The 19,303-nt window shown below is 38.1% G+C and overlaps 1 protein-coding gene across 2 annotated transcripts in view; it reads left to right on the top strand.

Annotated features, from left to right (window-relative positions):
* Nucleotides 1-19,303, top strand: part of PCSK5 (proprotein convertase subtilisin/kexin type 5) — a 295,959-nt gene that overhangs the window by 122,609 nt on the left and 154,047 nt on the right. For both annotated transcript variants that reach the window (XM_054032645.1, XM_054032646.1), the window contains exons 6-7: nucleotides 831-919; nucleotides 7,171-7,343. In XM_054032645.1, coding sequence (XP_053888620.1) covers nucleotides 831-919; nucleotides 7,171-7,343 — 262 coding nt within the window. The remainder of the gene's footprint in view (nucleotides 1-830; nucleotides 920-7,170; nucleotides 7,344-19,303) is intronic.

Genomic DNA, 19,303 nt, shown 5'->3' with positions numbered 1-19,303 from the left:
GGGTAAAGTTTCAAAGCAATCTTAATCAAATTTCAGGTACCTGTTTCACTATTTTAAATTTGTGTAAATAGTGCAGGCATTCGTGCATTGTTGAGGCAAAAAATTGTTTCAAGGATACTCAAAAATACTGCTAGGGAAGTCTGAAAATTAAAAACAGGGAACTTTTTAAAAAACCCATACCTCTGCAAATCCTTGTGTGATTTACTCCAGGCTTGGCGCGGGGGGGATCTGCCCTGGGATGAGATGTGCTGTGAAATTTGAGGTAGTCTGGTTTTAGTGAAGTTGAAAACCAGGCTTCTAAAGAGAAAAAGAGCTTCAAAGTTGGGGGGGGGGAGGATACTATGATCAAATTTGGTGAGTTATAAACAAGTTAATAAAGAAGTGACTTCGTGAGAAGTATCTAATTCTGATATCTTGATCCATCATTAGAGTTACTCAGCATTTAGCTTATTACTCTGGTCTCGTGAGTAAAGATGATACTCATTTCATACAAATATAGTTTATCAGTTGCTTGAGAAATTAAAGATGCCCTTGGACATTTCTTAGGGGTTATGATTGTAATTTTATACATAATTTTTTGTTGTTGACCACCACTGTTTTTGTTTCCTAGTCTCATCTCTTTGTTTGTTAATCCTTTTCTATTTACGAAATATAATTTTGTATCTAATATATGCACTACAGGCTGGGGTCATATAGTAACATCTCACACAGACATCCAGATAAATTTTTCGCATCTGAGGATGAGCAAAATCAAAACTTTAAACATTGACAATCTGCATTTTAGTGGGTAATGTTACTTGCTTTAAAAAAAATCTCTGTTCTGCCTGCAGGCATGGAACTCGTTGTGCTGGAGAAGTGGCAGCCATTGCAAACAACTCACACTGCACAGTAGGAATCGCCTTTAATGCCAAGATCGGAGGTATGTACAACAGTCTCACTGTTAACACAAGTACAATTTGTACAAAGCGGAACACGGGAACCTTTTTGAACAAGAGGTAGAAATTTGTTTATTTAACAATGTTAGCTGTTTTGACAGGTAAATGCATCTTTGACAGGATGTAGTTAAATATAGTTACTGAAGGGAAGCCTTTTGTAGTGATACTTCAGAACTGCTCTGTAGAACTCTTTAAATACGCATAGAAAGTTAAGAAGCGAGACTTGTGATTAAAATACAGAATGAGGACTCAGGAGATCTGTATTCTATTACCAGCACTCCCACAAACTTACTGCGTGACTTCGGGCAAGTCACCTACTCTCTCTATGACTCAATTTCACAGCCTGTGTTATTGGGATAATAATTATTCACCTCCCAGGTCTGTTGTGAAAATTGGGTTTTTAGTGTTTTTAAAGCACTTTGAGATTTTCCGATGAAAGGACTATATTAAAATATTTAAATCCTTCATCAAGAAATCAGGTTTGAGACCGCATCAAAACTTTAATTTGTGACTTTGGTGTACCATATCAGTTATATTCAAAAAGAGGCAGTGTGGTCTAATTGCTAAAGCATTGGACAAGGGCTCTGGAGATTTGGTATCTATTCTCAGCTCTGCCATTGACCTGTTGTGGGACAAGTCACTTCACATCCCTAAGCCTCAGTTTCCCTGTCTGTAAAATGGGGATAATGATATTGATCTCCTTTGTAAGGTGCTTTGAGATCTACTAATGAAAAATGCTATAAAAGAGATGGGTACTATGATTATTATTAAAAATGCATGAATCTGTCTATATCAAGAAATAATTTGCCACTCTTACATGTTAAAAATGTACCATCATCTTCTCTTCTGTTTATCCCTCACAGAGGTCCAATATTAATAATTATTCATATTTTAAAGAGAGACTGAAAAAATAATCACCAGTGTTATTAATATGGATGTGTAAAAATGTTTTTTTAAAGTATTAAGGAAGGGCAAGGTCAACATTGTTGGCATTTACTGTGACCCAAGAAATGCATCTCTGCATGTATAGCAGGAAACAGAAAGTCCCCAGTGGTTTTGGTGAAAAATGTTGAGTGAGTTTCCAGCCAGCTCACCAGGCCACTCTTCCATACAAAAGAGTTTGTCAGCCCACCTCTCCCTAAGGACTTTTCTGGGTGGACTAGAATATAGTTATCCCCTACTGCCCAGCTTTTGTTCCATTGTAGGGAAGGTGCAGGTGAGACTCTTAGTTCCTCACTAATCAGGAGTGGGCTTGTTCCAATTTCCAGAAGATTTATCTTATTATAGCTTAGGGACAAGGGAAGGTCCTGGAGCCTTCCCCTTCCTCAGAGGAAGAATCATGATACCTCCATCCAGAGAGATAAAGAAATGAATTTGTTTGGGTCTGGCTGGTTTGATTGATGAAATGTGAGAAATGGGTAAGGGCAAGGGAAAAAGAGACTTGTCCCAAAGATATATTGGAGTTATGGTGAGTGGAGTGTGGGGAGAAATTGTATAAGGGACACACAGGATTAACTATGTGTGAGGGAGAAGGGACAGTGGAAACTGATGGTAGAGATTACACCAGAATAATGTGATTATTTTTTAAATTTTATTATTATGGTGGATGAATTGGGCTTGAGCCCAGCTGTTTGTTTGGGTGGTTGGTTGGTTTGGGAGATGGCCATTTCTGAGGTTGGCCTGGGGGCAGGTGGGTGGGTGGATGGAATTTAGTATATGTGAATACAAAGAATAACAAAATTAGGAAACCTGTGGACTTCTAAAATCTTCCTCAGTAATATATAATACCTTAAACGATGTTACCGACATTTTATATCTGAAGACATAACAGAAATGAATTGTATCAAATATTGTTCCTTGAGTAAAGGAAAAAAATGCCATCACTGGATGTGTTCCCCCTCCAAGGGTTGAAAGAGAGAGACCAAGTTAGTATTCTCACCCTGATTAGAGGAAAGACCATAGCTGCATACCCCTAAGTGCACAAATTGTCAGGGTAACTGGACTTGACCAGCTGTGGTGAATGAAGTAACTCCTCAGCATACTGGCACAAATTTTCAAAGACGCACATTTCAACGTGTGCGCAATGCTGAACTTTTCTGACATCGGTGTACAAATCAAGAATGCACATGTGCATATGGATTCCAATCCAGCAAAACCCTTAAGCACCTGCCTAACTTTAAGCATGTGTGTTAGTGCTTTGTTTGGTTGTGATCATAGTTGCTGAGAAAGCACTTTCTTCCTTCCTAGCCATAGCATGTGAGCAGAATATGCCCTGAAGTATGAGATTTTATTACACTTATTTATTCCATTCACTTGAAATGTAAGTCATTTCTATAGATTTTTAAACAGTATCTGGTTAATTAAGATATGTTTCAGTTCTTGTAACATAGTATGGAGACATGATCTATGAAACGGTTAATGAACAGAACTGAATGCAGAAATACTGCTTAAATACAATTCAGCACTTTGCATTTGATGAAACCATAGTGTCATCACATCCCCTTCCTTTCTACATCTCCTTCTTTCTCAGGAAAACACTGTAATTCAGACTCATTAACTGGTGATTCTCTGTCCTACAGTAGAGGCCATCTAGGAATGCAGAAGTGTGAAATGGTGATATTTAAGCCAACATGGAGATGGGCTCATCTCCATGAAAGACAGTAGGGAATACTAGAGGGGGAACTTAGAAAACGTATTGCTGAAAGAAATAAAAGAAATTAAAAGCTTTGCTCTGAATAGCTGTGGGGAAGGGGAAAAAAGACATTATTCACTATCTAATGAAAGGACCAAGACAGTGTAAGGCCGCAGACACCTCCTGCAGACACTGTAAGGCTTTCCTCTGCATAGCAATGCTGGATTTTAAATGCATTATTATTTATTAAGCATCATGAATATGTTTAGTGCTGCAGGACAGCCCCAATTGATTCAGCCATATTTGCTGAACCACAGCCTGTTTTAAACGTAGTTTAAAACTGATTCAGGCTAATGTGAGTTAAACATGGTTTACCTGGCCAGTGGGCAAGGAGTGTAACCACATCAAAACTAAATGTAATCACTTTGCTCTGGACTAGAAACCAAACTCATCCTTTGAGCCACTCCACTGGCAACTGAAGGAAGAACTTCATCCACATATTTACAATGTGTTGCGGGCTGTCACGAGTATGTTTCTTAAACACTGTTTGAAAAATGGTTATGTCCCATCTGCCCTAGTCGGACAAACTGTGTTATATTTGAAACCATATTAAACTGAACCAGTGTCCAGTTCACGGTTTAATTCCCAGTGTAGGCGTGGATTTAAAGAGCCTCTTTTGACCTACTGATGGAGAGCACTTTACACCTTCCTCAGAGATGTGCCTGCTTCCACTGGTATGAATTTGGCCAGGGAGCAGTATTCCTCACCTCAGCCAGAATGTGCTCTCAGGGCCCAGGAGGTGTAGAGAGGAAATAAAGGGAAGTGGAAGAAAATCCTTTCCATCAATATTTCATCAAATTCTATCAGCAGAACCACCAAGATTAATGATGTTTGTGATGGAAAGTCATTTGCAATATATCCACCAGTAATGCTCACCTTTTTCTAAGTGCTTTGTCCTCTTCCTCTCTTTTCCATTCACGCCAGAAACACTGACCATAGAACAGATCAGGGAATAATTTCCTCAAAAGTCTGATTCTCTTCTCACAGCAGTGCAAATCAGGAGTAAATCTGCTGACATCAATGGAGCTGTGCTGACAAGAGACAGTGAGAGTGAGATTAGAATCTGGACCTTAATTCTGTTGCTGTTTGGAAGATAACTCTTGTGAAGAAATCATACAATGTGCTCCCAGTTCTTATTCCTCTCTGCTATGGTTGAGCCTCCCTTAGCTGAGCCAAAGGAATGTGATTATTTGAATGTTTGCCAGTGGTTTTTTACATCACTCATACTTAGCAAGTTACCACCTACAGGGTTTTGGGCTTTCTTTGTTTGCTATAAGAAGGGATGGCTAGCTTGTTGTTGTTGTTTCTGCCTTATTGTGGAAGTTGCAGAGCATCTGTGGGGATTTGGTGCTTAGTTATTTGGCTGGGCTTGAGTCCTGATGGGAAAGTGGTTATACTAAATTATGACAGAACAGATGTAGATTGTCTTTAACTGACAAGGAATTTGTTCAGCTGTTTCTTTAAGCTTAAGTGACACACTGATTAAAAACAAATATTTGAAAGGAAAACGTGCTTTCACTTAATTTTCACATGCTTCTACAGGATTTGTTAGAAGTTTGTGCTCACTAAAATTCCACTTAGGTTTTGATATTTATGGCAAATATTTGGAAGTTTAAAGAATTCTGAAGATTTAGTGGACAGTCTGCAAACTAAGCCTGCTAATTGCCTTCTGGATGGTTATAATTGTGCTATCACCACCTGGGAGAAACACTTTGTATGTTCTGTGAGGGGGCAAAATTAACAACTCATGTAATTGTTAAAGAAAAGAAAGCAACTATTTAAAATAGCCAATGATATGTCCTTTGATAAAAGTTGCACTTGAGGTCTGCCAATTGTTGGTAAAAAGAGAAGAGTGGACAGGCTGCTTTTGGATTTTACCACTGTCATATTTGTTAACATTAAACATGGTGTGAATTATTTCAGATGCCAGGGATAGAACTTGATTTTACTATTCACTGTAGTGAATGTTACATTCATAAAGCATGTTACATAGTTGTAGTAACACAAATGAAATTCTCTCCCTCTGTTTTTTATCTTGCTTTGTTTAAATGTAGTATACCTTTGTTGTTTTAGTTTGGAACCAAATATATTGAGATGCTTGAAAGAATGAGAACATACCTTCTATCCCTCATTAAATTTTTAAGATTGCTGAGGAGGAAAAATAAAACCTGAGATTACCAAACTTGGTTTAATGGCTTTTTTATAAAGTAAAATGCATAGTGAGATCACTGTTTGGACAAGTTCATTATCTCACAGAACCTGGTCAGTTTTTGTGTGAATTTAGAAATATGATCACTTCTCAGATTCAAGTAAATTAGAATGAGAAAAAATAAATCCTCTATCAACAAACCAATCCATATACCTTGGAAGGTAAGGCCTTGGTAAACACTCGACTTAATTCAGTGCAAACTCATGAACAAATCCATGTTCTTATAATTAAGATATATACATTTTATTTATAAATAGTAATGTTCCTATTAAATGGGGAAAGACTTCAAATATGTTAATTGTGGAAGTGAACATCAACATATACTGTCTCATACAGTTAAATACTAATTATTATTTAAAAATGAAAATCTTTGATCAGATGTCACATTGACTTGGAGGTTATCCTTTCATTGCTGCTACTTATTAAGGTGTGAGAAAGTTTTAAACTGGCCTCAAGTGGCTGCTCCCTCAAGATTAAATCATATTGAGATGTTATGGTTGACTTGAACAAGAACATTTATTTAAAATTCCAAAATATTCTCTGTTTACAGCCTTCAGGCTTTTTCATCACACTGCCCCTAAAACACCATGCTGTCATGTAGATATCCACTTTACAAATGCCAGCCCACAAGTTTGTCAAATACTACTGTTTACCGAGGGTTGGATCTTGAGATCCCTTATTTATACATAACTGCCATTGACATTAATGGGAGTTCCGCGTACACAACTGAATTTCAGAATCAGGTCTTACACACTTTCCTACCTAGAGAGGGATGTTCACAGTTTTGCAACTGAGGTAGAATAATGTTATGCAAATAATGCTGTAGTTTGTCTGTAACTTTCTGTAACACTTTTGCTAGTACCCAAGAACTTTCTCCCCAGCTTCTCCTTTTGCAGACTCCTGCAATGAAGACATAATCCTGTGTTTATCTATCAGCATACATCCTGTGTTTTATGTCTATCAAATTAGGAGTGCCATATCTCAAATTGCACTGCGTCGCAGAGAAGGAAAGGAAATCATAATTATTTTTAAATGAGAAATATAAATGTACTGAGGTAGAAATAATTTTTTTAAGTTTTCCCCAGAATTAAAGTTTTTCTTTAACATTCAAATGTTGTGTATTGGATGAAGGAATTTGAGCACAGATGTTTCCTAAAGCTTGAGAGAAACCGACTCTACAATTTGAGTGCCATAATCAATAAGAACATAAGAAATGTAATCAGCAAAGACTAGTTCTCTGTATTTTTCACATAGTTTTTCAAACATGCTTCATTAGTCTAGTTCTCACATTTACTGCCTTCCTTTTTTTTTTTTCTTTTTTTTTTTTTTTGAAGGAGTGAGGATGCTGGATGGTGATGTTACAGACATGGTGGAAGCAAAGTCTCTCAGTCTGAATCCACAACATATACACATCTACAGTGCCAGCTGGGGTCCTGATGATGATGGGAAGACTGTGGATGGACCTGCTTCTCTAGCACGTCAGGCCTTTGAGAACGGCATCAGAACAGTAGGTTCCCTTAAACACCATGTCCGTCCTGGGCGCATGTGCACAGGCAGGGAAAACTAAAGCTCTCAAGACACATTGCTGATAAGGAGAAGCTTGGTTTTGTTTAAAGGAAAAATAGCTCTTACGCCTCTTTCCCCTGTTTAGAGTTAGGCCTGGTCCACACTAACCCCCCACTTCAAACTAAGATACGCAACTTCAGCTACGTGAATGTATCTTACTTGTGTAGCTGAAGTCGAAGTACCTTAGTTCGAACTTACCGCGGGTCCAGACGTGGCAAGCAGGCTCCCATGTCGACTCCGCGTACTCCTCTCGCGGAGCAGGAGTACCGGCGTCGACAGCGAGCACTTCCGGGATCGATCCGGGATCGATTTATCGCGTCTAGACAAGACGCGATAAATTGAACCCAGCAGATCGATTACTTACCATCGGACCCGGAGGTAAGTATAGACGTACCCCTCAGATCAGTGTCTCTCAACCTTTCCAGATTACTGGCCCCCTTTCAGGAGTCTGATTTGTCTTGCGTACCCCTCATTTAACACCTACTTGCTTACAAAATCAGACATAAAAATACAAAAGTGTCACAGCACATTATTACTGAAAAATTTCTTACTTTCTCATTTTTACCATATAATTATAAAATAAATCAATTAGAATATAAATATTGTACTTACATTTCAGTGTATAGTACATAGAGCAGTATAAACCAGTCATTTCTGTATGAAATTTTAGTTTGTACTGACTTTGCTAGTGCTTTTTATGTAACACTGTTGTAAAACTAGGCAAATATCTAGATGAGTTGATCTACCCCCGGAAGATCTCTATGTACCCCTGGTTGAGAACCACTAGGTGAAAACCATTTTAAAATTGCACATTTGAAGGTCTGAGCCCTGTTTTGAATGTAGTGAGAGACTTTCTAGCAAAAAGACGATGGCTCTGGGATTGTAAGAGGTGAGATCAGCACAAAATATTTCTTCAAAGTGATCAAGAGACCATTTGCCTGTTCATTCCAATGTTGTAATTTTACAATTCTGGGGACCAAATTCAGGAGATGCAACTACTATTTAAGTCAACGAGAGCTGTAACCACTTATACTAGGACTGAATTTAGCAAAATATAATTAGCAGTAGCTTTGGAGCATATGCAACAATAAAGATTGTCTTTGCTTTGAAGAGCTCACGTTAATTTATAATGTGCCACAGCAGCTGATCATAGCAAAAAACAGGTGGAGTGGGTGAGAGAGGCTAATAGTAACAGTTATAAGAACATGAAAGTGCCTAGATTATCTGTATGCACTACTAGACGATTTCAAAGTTTAATTCTAAGATGTAAAACACAACATAAAATTGATATCAATAATCCCTCCTGGTCATTTTCCTAGTATTGAGCACAAGATGGGGAGTCAGAAATTCTTCAGTTCTAATCCCAGCTATGCCTTGGGCAAGTCAGTTAAATTTTCTGTTTTGGTTTACCTTTCTGTAAAATGGAGATATTTGCTTACCTGCCTGACAGGACTGTTGTGATGATTTATTAGTTAATACTTATTAATCTCTTTGCAGATGGAAAGCATTATATGCATACTGAATATTACTATTATTTAATATAAAGTAAATGCCATTAACAAAACTAGTTTTAATTATCCCTGGGACCTGCTGCAATGTAACATGATTGATTTCTTTCCGCAACTGATACTTCCATTCAGTTCAGATCTGACAGGCACATGTGGCAGCATATCATGCTTTTGCTTAATACAGTATGTGCTGTATAAGGTCCCGCTACAACAAAGCTCTTAAGTACATACTTAACTTTAAGCATGGGAGTAGCTCCAGCGACTTCAGTGGCTTCATGTAAGAACATGTTTAAATGTTTTGCTGGACCAGAGTGGACAATAGCAACAAAGCCTTTAAGGGAAAGTAGTGGAACTGCAGGAAGGGGAAGAAATAGCTGAATAAAATAAGAAAGAGTGTGTGTGTGTGTGTGTGTGTGTGTGTGTGTGTGTGTGAGAGAGAGAGAGAGAGAGAGAGAGAGAGAGAGAGCATCATTTCACTGAGATAATGCAATCACAAAAAAGTTATTCCCACTCACATATTAGAAGAAAACAGATATTCATTTGCTCTTTATAATTTCAAGGGCCTGATCTTCATCTGGTGTAAATCTGCAGAGAAGTCAACAGACCACAGACTACTTTCATTATAGTTCCAAATCATTTGATTTGTTTTACATAGATAACAGCACAAAACATAAATTAAATTCTTCATTATATAGTTATAAATAGATTATTTTTTCCATAAACAGTCCAGGGGGAAAGTTTGTTCTTATTTCTTAGAACAATAAAAACAATAATATTTTGACAAGTTATATACCCTTTAATTTTTAATTTCTTTTATCCTTTTTTCCTTTTGAAGTGTTTTACAAAGGATTGCCATAGGTCTCACTATTCTGAATAGTTGTCTGGGTCCCACTGTGAGACCGCATACATTTATGCTAAAAAAGTATTTTTTTTAATTTTAGAATTAATAATTAAAAGTTTTAAATATTTTTAAAGTACCTTATCACCAGACTAAAATCAGCAGATATGTCTGAATGGAAGAAACAGATGTGTAGAGTCAGAAGTTGCTGAAAGGGTGGGTGTACTGTCTCTTTAAAACTGTAGCAAGTCAGGATCGCGTTATGGAATGCTCTCAGGCAGAAGCGCTATAGTGAATCAGTGAAAGAGAGAAGCTGTTTTCCTTATTCATTCTAATATAGTTACTTCTTTGGTCTTAGAATAAAGCTACTCTTTCTGCTTTTTGCACTGAAATATGACAAGTGCTGTTTTTATATGGGGATTTTTCAGATCACAGGGTTTACACAAATTGCTGGTTAGGAACTATGCCAAATCCTCTGATTTATAAAAGCTGTTATAATAGTTGTGCAAATGAAGGTAGGCAGGCAACTCCACACACAATTTTGCACACAGATCTTGGCCTTTCTTTTTAAAAATACTGGTCCTAAACAGTAACTACAGAATAAATTTAGCTTCTTTGATCCAAGTTAAAGTAATAGATTGACAATGGGAAAGTTGGCAGGTTTGTCTTTCAGATCCATGTAGTAGATCTGGACTTGATATTCTGCTTTAGTACTACAAGACACATCTCCCATGGATGCTAATGCAAGCAGGAATATAGAGGCAAGATCCTTTAAGTGGGTCTGAGAGGAAAAATTGTGCACAGTTTATTTAATTAAGAAAATTACAGGTGCAGCTGAATAATGACTTTGATTAAAATGTAATTAAACTGAACTAACAAAATAAAAGTGAAATGGGTATGTCTTTTCGAGAATCACCCCTCTTCTTCAGGCCATTCAGAGACTGATTTTTGAAAACATGTCCAAATTATCTTTAGGTTGTATCATTCCAATTAAAAGATTCACGCAGGGTGTCTGAGAATTTTTTGAAAAATCTACTGGGCTAAGACGCTTATCCTAAATCCTATACCAAATAACAAAGATAAATAAGTGTATATTTTCAGAGGTCCATAGAGACAGAACAACATGCCATAAATTGAAAAAGACAAATGTGTTTTTGTTTTAAATGACATGAAGTAATAGCAAAAGTTTAAAAAATGAAAATCTCATACAGAAATTAAATGTGCTATACAGCTGTTGTGCAAGATCAGGATAAAGAATGGAGAAGGGAAAATGTTGTAAACTAGTTTCAAGCACCATAATTTTACATCATCTTTAGCTTAGTTTGTGTAATTCTATTATACTTAATTAAGTTCTTGAATCTAATGACTGCTTTTGCTCTTGGAGAGTTTGTTTTCAAATAGTATTAATTTCAAATGGCAAAGTTATCTTGGCATCATACTTTCAAATGCCAAGGGATTTTTTCTTGGAAATGTTATAGGTACAAGCATTGTATTAGCTAGTATGGAAAATGCATCCAGTCAAAAGATCTGTGTATTAAACGCCAGTGTATAACAAGAGGTAGATTTAATAACCTGAAAAATGAGTGTATTATAATTGCACAATTCAGTTTTAGATGAAAAATCAAGTTTAGAGCAGTATGTCCAAGAGTAACATTTTTGAAGAAAAGAGTATGTGAGTATATGATATGTCAACACTGTAAAATATACAGGCTTATTTATTGTAGTCAAACAAGGTTCTGGACAAACCATGTAATAAGGTTTTCCTCTTCCTTGTATTGGAGGAAAAACCCAAATGTTTTAGAGATTCATAGATTTTAGGGACAGAAGGAACCATTAGATCATTTAGTCTGACCTCCTGTATACCACAGGCCATTTGTTAAATCAGGTTAGATTTAGTTCTCCGATATAGATTTGAACATGATGTTTTGTCCACACAAGCAAGCATATTTGTAATGTCAATATAAGAAAGCGTAAATCCGTTGATATGATCAGATAGTCATGACTTTACATTGTTATGCTTTTGTTTTTACATGTTCCTTTGCAAAGATACCATAACTATGTTTCTGGAGAGTTGTGGCTACTGTTGGCATTTTGTGTAGCAAGGTTTCAAAGGGCTGTGACAATGTGCAGCCAGCTTCACTTGTTTTCCATTATTGATTTTGCATCACCTGTTCTGCATACACATGAGCTACACTAAGGCTGTGACAGAGCAGGTCATCTTTAATGTATTATAAAAGGGGAGAAGGACAGGCAGGGAAATCTAAATCAGGATCTTTGGCTTTTTGCCTGCATGTCAGAACAGTGGCCTTCATTTCATTCCCACTACACTGTTCTGTTAGTGAGCTGGACATAAGCCAAAATATTTGATGGACATTAATGATCTGATGTCGTGCTGCTGAACCTCTTGTGAGAACTCGGCTTGGTGCCTCCCCTCCCATCATCACTGCCCCTTTTCATCTCTCTCGCTTCACCAACTTTGGCTGCAGAGTGTGTGTTCAAGTGTATTTTAGAAGCAGAAGGCTCTCCTACAGTCACTGAACAGCCCTCAAACTCAAGTGCAAGCATTTGGGAGAGGGAATTACATGTGGATTTATTTCTTTAAAAAAATAATGCCAGGAGATTCCAGCAATTGGACTGTGATAAAAAGATGCCAATAAAGTTAAAAGGTAGCGTGTATAAAACTGTTATTCAATCCATCCTAATGTATGGAGCAGAGACTCGGACGGCCACAAGAAGAGAAATCAGCATGCTCTCCACCACCAAAATGAAGATGGTGAAGTGATTGGACACTCCATGATAAGAAACAAAAGGAGGTTGTGAGGAGCCTAATGCAGGTTGCCCCAACTGAAAACAAATTCAGGGAGGCTAGGCTACATTGGTGTGGACATGACCAGTGGAGACCTCAGAGACCTTATATTGGTAGGATGGTCCTTGCAATGATTGTGGAAGGAAAAGGACCAGGGAGGAAGCCAAAGACTAGATATCCGTGTACCTTAGAGAGACCAATTTGCGTAACAGCCAGGTGTACAATCATGAGTTTTGGAAGAAGGCTATAAAAGTCGCCAACCCCAAATAAGGAAGTGGCAATAAAGAATAAGATGATTCCAGTGGTGGAGGGCAATGTATATAATGCATAACTGTTTAGGCAGAGGAGTTGCTGCTTGTGTTGAGGTAAATAACAGACTGTTCTTAGATATATTAAAAAATGTTATTAATTTCCTCTGTCATCATAATTTGTATGGGTTTAAGAGGAACACGTAACTGTTGTCTACACAAAATATTCACTTTGTTGCAGATTTGCACTGAAAATACAATAATAATATTTTTTACTTCTATTGAGAGTTTCAATTAAGTATCTCAAAAGCACGTCACAAAAATGGCTATCATCACATTGTACAGATGAAGAAACTGAGGCACATACAAATTACAAATGCAAATCCCAAATTGTATGTCCATGTATGATTAGTAAGCAGGCAAGTTGGACATGTGCAAAAGTGTACACACACTTATAAAAAGTTGGCCAAAAATGATTTTCCCACGGTCACTCAGTGGGTTAGCCCCCCTACATTAGTCACTCGACTAAGCACAGAAATTTTCTGTTACAGGTACTGTATAGCCCCCATGGCTGTGACATATGAGCAAATAACTATTTTTTTACTTCATGATTTTGAGTGAAAAATGTGGAGCTTCTGCTTTACAATGAATTGTGTTGGTTGTTAACACAACAGAGATGATATCTCTAATAGCTCATTCTGAAGGACAGACTAATTGCACAGTGTAGTGATGTTTGTGTTTTAATCTCACAACTATATGTCCTGATAACATAAGACAATATCATTGGCCTACATCATTGGTATATGGGGGAAAGGGATAGCTCAGTGGTTTGAGCATTGGCCTGTTAAATCCAGGGTTGTCAATTCAATCCTTGAGGGGGCCATTTAGGGATCTGGGCAAAAATCTGTCTGGGGCTTGGTCTTGCTTTGAGCAGCGGGTTGGACTAGATGACCTCCTGAGGTCCCTTCTAACCCTGATATTCTATAGGTTCATAGATTTTAAGGCAAGAAGGCATCATTGCATAGCAATGGGGCCTATGGATGATGGTATGGGCAGCTCTAAACTGACTGCCACTGCACAGCATTACATGGATCTGGCATTGACCATTACACCACTCTTCTAGGGTAAACAGAATAGATTGAGCTTCTTTACCCTTTCATGGTTGGGCAAGATTTTACAGACCTCGACTCATTCTTGTAGCTCTTTTCTGAACCCTTTCCAATTTGTCAATATTCTTTTTATAAAGTTTGGACACCAGAACAGGACACAATATTTCAGTAATGGTCTCACTAACGCTGAATTCTAACGTAATATCACTTCCCTACTCCTACTAGATATTTCCCAGTTTACACATCCAGGAATCAGATTTGCTCTCAGACACTGAATTGCATGGGAGATCATGTTCAATTAGTTATTCTCCATGACCCCCTAAGTCCCTTTCATTGTCACTGATTTCCAGGATGCAGTTCTTGAAACAAATCTGTTCCTAAATGTATGTGGCTGTGTTAAAGCACACATTTTAGGACACTGAATGGTTTTGCAAGAATATCTGGCACTGGATATGCTCTAGTCCTTTCCAAATTAACGCTGCCCATCAAAACTCAGATTGGGTGAAAACCTCCATACGTGTCATGAAACTAGCAATTCTTCCTCGGTCTATGCTTTGCATGAAGTTGGAAATTCCCAGTGCTCTGCTCAAACACCCTAGATTACAAATACTGTCTTCCAATCAGTAAAGTAGCAGAGTTTATTTTTCATAATGCCTAGATGTGCTGTGATACAATGCATTCTGTTTTCTTTTGGAAATAACTAGAAGATTCCTTTATAGCAGTACTATTTGTTATATGCAGTTTTTCCACAGATGATCAGTAGGTAGTGCAAAAAGAAAATAAAATAATGTAACAAATGTTCCTACATTAGATTCAATGTGATATACACATCCAAAAGGCAGAAAAACTTGGAAAGTAAGTTACAGGAAAACATACCTCAATATGTCCACAGTTTCCATACAATGTCACAAAAGGTATTGGAAACAGACTGTATTAATTACAAATCCTCACACATTTGTGGAAACTGTTCTAACAAGCCAGAAGAGTGTTATGGCCTAAGCGCCAGCTTTTCAAAAGTGGCCTCTTATTTTGGGTGCCCAACTTGAAATAGATTAACATAAAATACATCAGGTCTCTGACTTAGGATAAGTCTTAAGTTGGGAAGCCAAAATTAACAGGCCACTTTGGAAAAAATTGGGCCTTTCCATATGTTTAAAATGTACTTATTTCAGTGAGGATGCATTTACAGAATAAAAGAATCTGGTTAATTAATAGGGGTAAGTCTCTCATCCCACTTCTCCGCAGAACTGTAGGGACTCGGACACAGCAGAGTCTGTGCGTTTCTACTGCCTATGGAGAGAGCAGGATTTCATGAAGCCAGTTCAAGGAGTGCCAGTTTGTACTCAAGGGTTTGCTGCATTACAGAGTGAGGTTAGGGCAAGGAAGGTGAGGCCAATAGATCTGACACTAAATCAGATCACATCCTTTCTTCCCAACCACAACCATGTGGTGGGGACAGTCCATACACAGGGATTACTGCAGCCCTAAGTCTGTAAAGGCAGCCACGGAGCAGCATCTCTGTTGCTTGTGTCTGGGAAGAGGATTCCTTCCCTCAATCCCTGTGGAAATCCCTGTACCTACCTTGTGTACTTTTCTTAGAAATGTGGATTTATTTTTCATTCACTCATGGCACTGGGGCTACAGAAGTCACCTCTGAACAGTGTCGCTGCTGAGCGGGTTGGCAGCTGCAGAATCTGCACCCTAATGTGCCATGGGGCTGAGCTCTCCACTACTTGTGAATACCTGGTGGGAATAGGAGTGTAGGTATCACCACTAGGTCTATAATTACATGGATCTGTTGGCCACAAATCCCTGTCTAGGGGGTTTCAACAGGTAACTGCACAAGGACAGTAAGAGCTGACTGAATCCTCGCTGTAGGCTAGGGAGGTGAATTCCATCCCTCACTCAAACCCTGCATAGCTTTCGCATAATGCCTCTTTACTTGGGCTTTGTGTGATGAGGGAACTTTACCTATTAGTAACCAGAGAGTGTCTCATCCTAAATCTATTCTTGGTTTAACAGATATTTTGGAAAACCTGGATTTTTTTGTTTGTTTGTTTTTGTTGGACAATAATGCAGTATGCAACATGCAATTTCTTCATAGTAATAATGAATCATAATGAATAGATAGGCAGAATCTGTGATGCATGCAGCAGCCCTGTAGCTGGCTTTATTTTGTTTTGTTTAGGAAAAGTAGAAATTCATTCCAGCATTCCACGGGTTCAGGTTTCAGCCAACACTTTTTTTTAGGGGGAACGGGGTTGCACTTTAAGCACTAATTATAGCACTGTGGGGAATAGCTTGAAGCTATTGAACCTGTTGTTCTAGTAAAGAGTCAAATAAAAAATATACCAGAAGCATGTTGAAATATTCTTCACATATTCTATCACCATCATTACTGTGTTAATGCATAATCTGTTTTAGTTCTTCAGTACATTATATGTTACCTGTACATAGAATATTTCCACAATAACTTATTAAAGACACTGTAAATATTAAGAATGTAAAATCCTATGAAAGGGTGAAATGCATTTGTACTTTTTTTCTTTTCTTGTTTAGATTTCTCTTCTCTTTTAAGTTAAGAAAATGGTGCAATTCAGAACTAAATTAAGGAGATGAGGAAAATAAACTTTGAAATCATGAATATAGCTACAATTCTTTTTCCTTGCTCTCTATTTTTTATCTGCATGACTTATTTCCTCTACCTGGTGTAGCATTTCAAATTTATTAGGACAAAATTGCCTCTCATTGCCTGTAGCTCCCACTGCTCTAATCTCTCCAGGTCACTGGTTCTGTCTTCCTGTGTGTTTCCTACTCCTTCACACTGAGTTTCCTCTCCCTCACCAAATTTGATCACTCTGGAAATGACACCAAAAAAACCTCCACCCAGTAAAGAGAATCATTAACAGACTTCAGTTCCTGTTCATCTCTTAGGCAGAAGAACACAAAGATGCAGAAGCAAGAGTAGAATAGTAGAATAGAATTGTTTGTAGAATAGTGATGAATACATGATTTTAACTTTCTAGAATGGTGGGACTACCTCTTACCTCACCTGCTCATGTTTCACATGTTCAATGGAAGTTGTTTCAGAGACTACTTGGAAATGCCTTGTGGACCACTAATGGTCCATGAACCACAGTGTGTAGATAACCACTCTACAGTGATGTGTACCGTGACTGTCAGTAAGGTATCAACTAATAAAGCTATAGCAATGTATAAACTTGGAGCAATGGAGGCTCCTTTAATATTGTTGAGGAAGTTTTCCATGTGTCTTTACAAGAATGTTCATATTGGCTCTGATTCCTGGCAGAATCTGGCCCTAAAACTGGATTAAGTGGCCCAGAAAGGATCACACCAGCGTAAGAGTGATCCTCCTGTGGTGCTGAGCTGCAGAAAAGCTTTACACCACTTGCCCTCTCTGCTGCTAGTAGTACAAGGAAAAGGGAATGGCCAGAAGAAAGTGGGCATGTTGTGAGCTCCTGGGACACCCCTATTTGTCAGCCCTTTGTGGCCTTTTGCAGTTGGTATCAGTTAGAGCAGCTCTCATGCACAGTCTGTGCACATCAGCTATACCCAGAAAATATCTCAGTAAAATTCTTCATGTACCTAGACTGATGATACACTAAATGTCAGTGAAGTGCTTTTTTTTCTTGTCAGAATTGAAGGCCGAGGGTTTTGGGTTGTGTGGTTTTTTGTTTTTGTTTTTTAAATATTCAGACATTTTCTAAAGGCTAGTGACAAAGATAAAAACAGTAGGAGAACATCTCAAAAAGTACACTGACAACCACAAGTAAGGTTGTGGAATGCTTTACAGTATTTGGAAAAGAGTCAGTAATATTATTGCAAAGGCAAGACATGAGAAGACATAGCTCTGTACCCAGGGGGGATGGTTGATGCATTTTTATCTGACATCATTGGCATGAGCACTCTGAATGTTCTGCTGCACTCACATTCTAGCCCATGCCATTCCTCTACTATAATTCACATCACTGACTAGTGTTTTGCTTCTGTCTAAAAACGTGTGTCTATATGGTCTGTAAATAGAACTTTTGCTTTCAAGTAATAAAAGATGCAAAACCTCCTGGCAGCCCCGGAATAGACTTTTTGTCCTGACACCCTGGGGCATCTGGAGCATGACAGATGGTAGATTTAGCCAAATTGTAAAAGCTACAGTATGTTACATGTGTGTTTGTCTTAACTTTGTAACACAGCCCAAATGTCTCTTATTTAACTTCATATTTTAAACAGAGACCAATTTTAAACTGGGTTCACATACAGTAGGACAACTAGTGCTGTTGCTTTAAGTAGGTTGTTTGGTATCTAGAGTTACTAGCAAGTTTATAATTTCCCGAGCGCAAGTGGGTCCAATGAATTGAAGTGGGGTGTGAGGGCAGAGGGGAAAGGAGACAACCAAATAGTAATCAAACAATAAACAGTAAATGAAAACCAGAGCATACTTACTTGACATGTTATTTTGGACAGGTTGGTTTTTTGTTTTTTTTTGGTTTGGGTTTTTTTGTTTGTTTGTTTTTTGTTTTTTAAAGACTGTCATTTGCTTTGCCAAATAGCTTTTAGGAACAAGATCTTAGCATATTGTCTAGACTGAAGGCTAAATTCCATTGTTTTCTGTGAAATGCTGAGTTAAATGTACCATTGTCATAATTATAAAGGGAAGGGTAACAGCCCTCCTGTGTACAATACTATAAAATCTCTCCTGGCCAGAGACTCCAAAATCCTTTTACCTGTAAAGAGTTAAGAAGCTCAGGTAACCTGGCTGACACCTGACCCAAAGGACCAATAAGGGGATAAGATACTTTCAAATCTTGGTGAGGGGAAGGCTTTTGTTTGTGCTCTTTGTTTTTGGGGAGAGTTCGCTCTTGGGACTGAGAGGGACCAGACATCAATCCATGCTCTCCAAATCTTTCTGAACAAGTCTCTCATATTTCAAACTTGTAAGTAAACAGCCAGGCAAGGCGTGTTAGTTTTATCTTTATTTTCTCAACTTGTAAATGTGCCTTTTACTAGGGTGTTTACCTCTGTTTGCTGTAACTTTGAACCTAAAGCTAGAGGGGGTTCCTCTGGGCTCTTTAAGTTTGATTACCCTGTAAAGTTATTTTCCATCCTGATTTTACAGAGATGATTTTTACCTTTTTCTTTAATTAAAAGCCTTCTTTTTAAGAACCTGATTGATTTTTCCTTGTTTTTAGATCCAAGGGGGTTGGATCTTGATCCACCAGGAGTTGATGGGAGAAAGGAGGGGGAATGGTTAATTTCTCCTTGTTTTAAGATCCAAGGGGTTTGGATCTGTACTCACCAGGGAATTGGTGAAGAGTTTCTCAAGGCTACCCAGGGAAGGGAATTAGCACATTGGGAGTGGTGGCAGTGGACCAGA

Source organism: Malaclemys terrapin, chromosome 6 (assembly GCF_027887155.1).
Source record: "Malaclemys terrapin pileata isolate rMalTer1 chromosome 6, rMalTer1.hap1, whole genome shotgun sequence".
In the NCBI taxonomy this organism is placed as follows: Eukaryota; Metazoa; Chordata; order Testudines; family Emydidae; genus Malaclemys; species Malaclemys terrapin.
The sequence above is the reverse complement of the archived record's forward strand: the minus strand, read 5'-3'. Positions and strand labels throughout refer to the sequence as shown.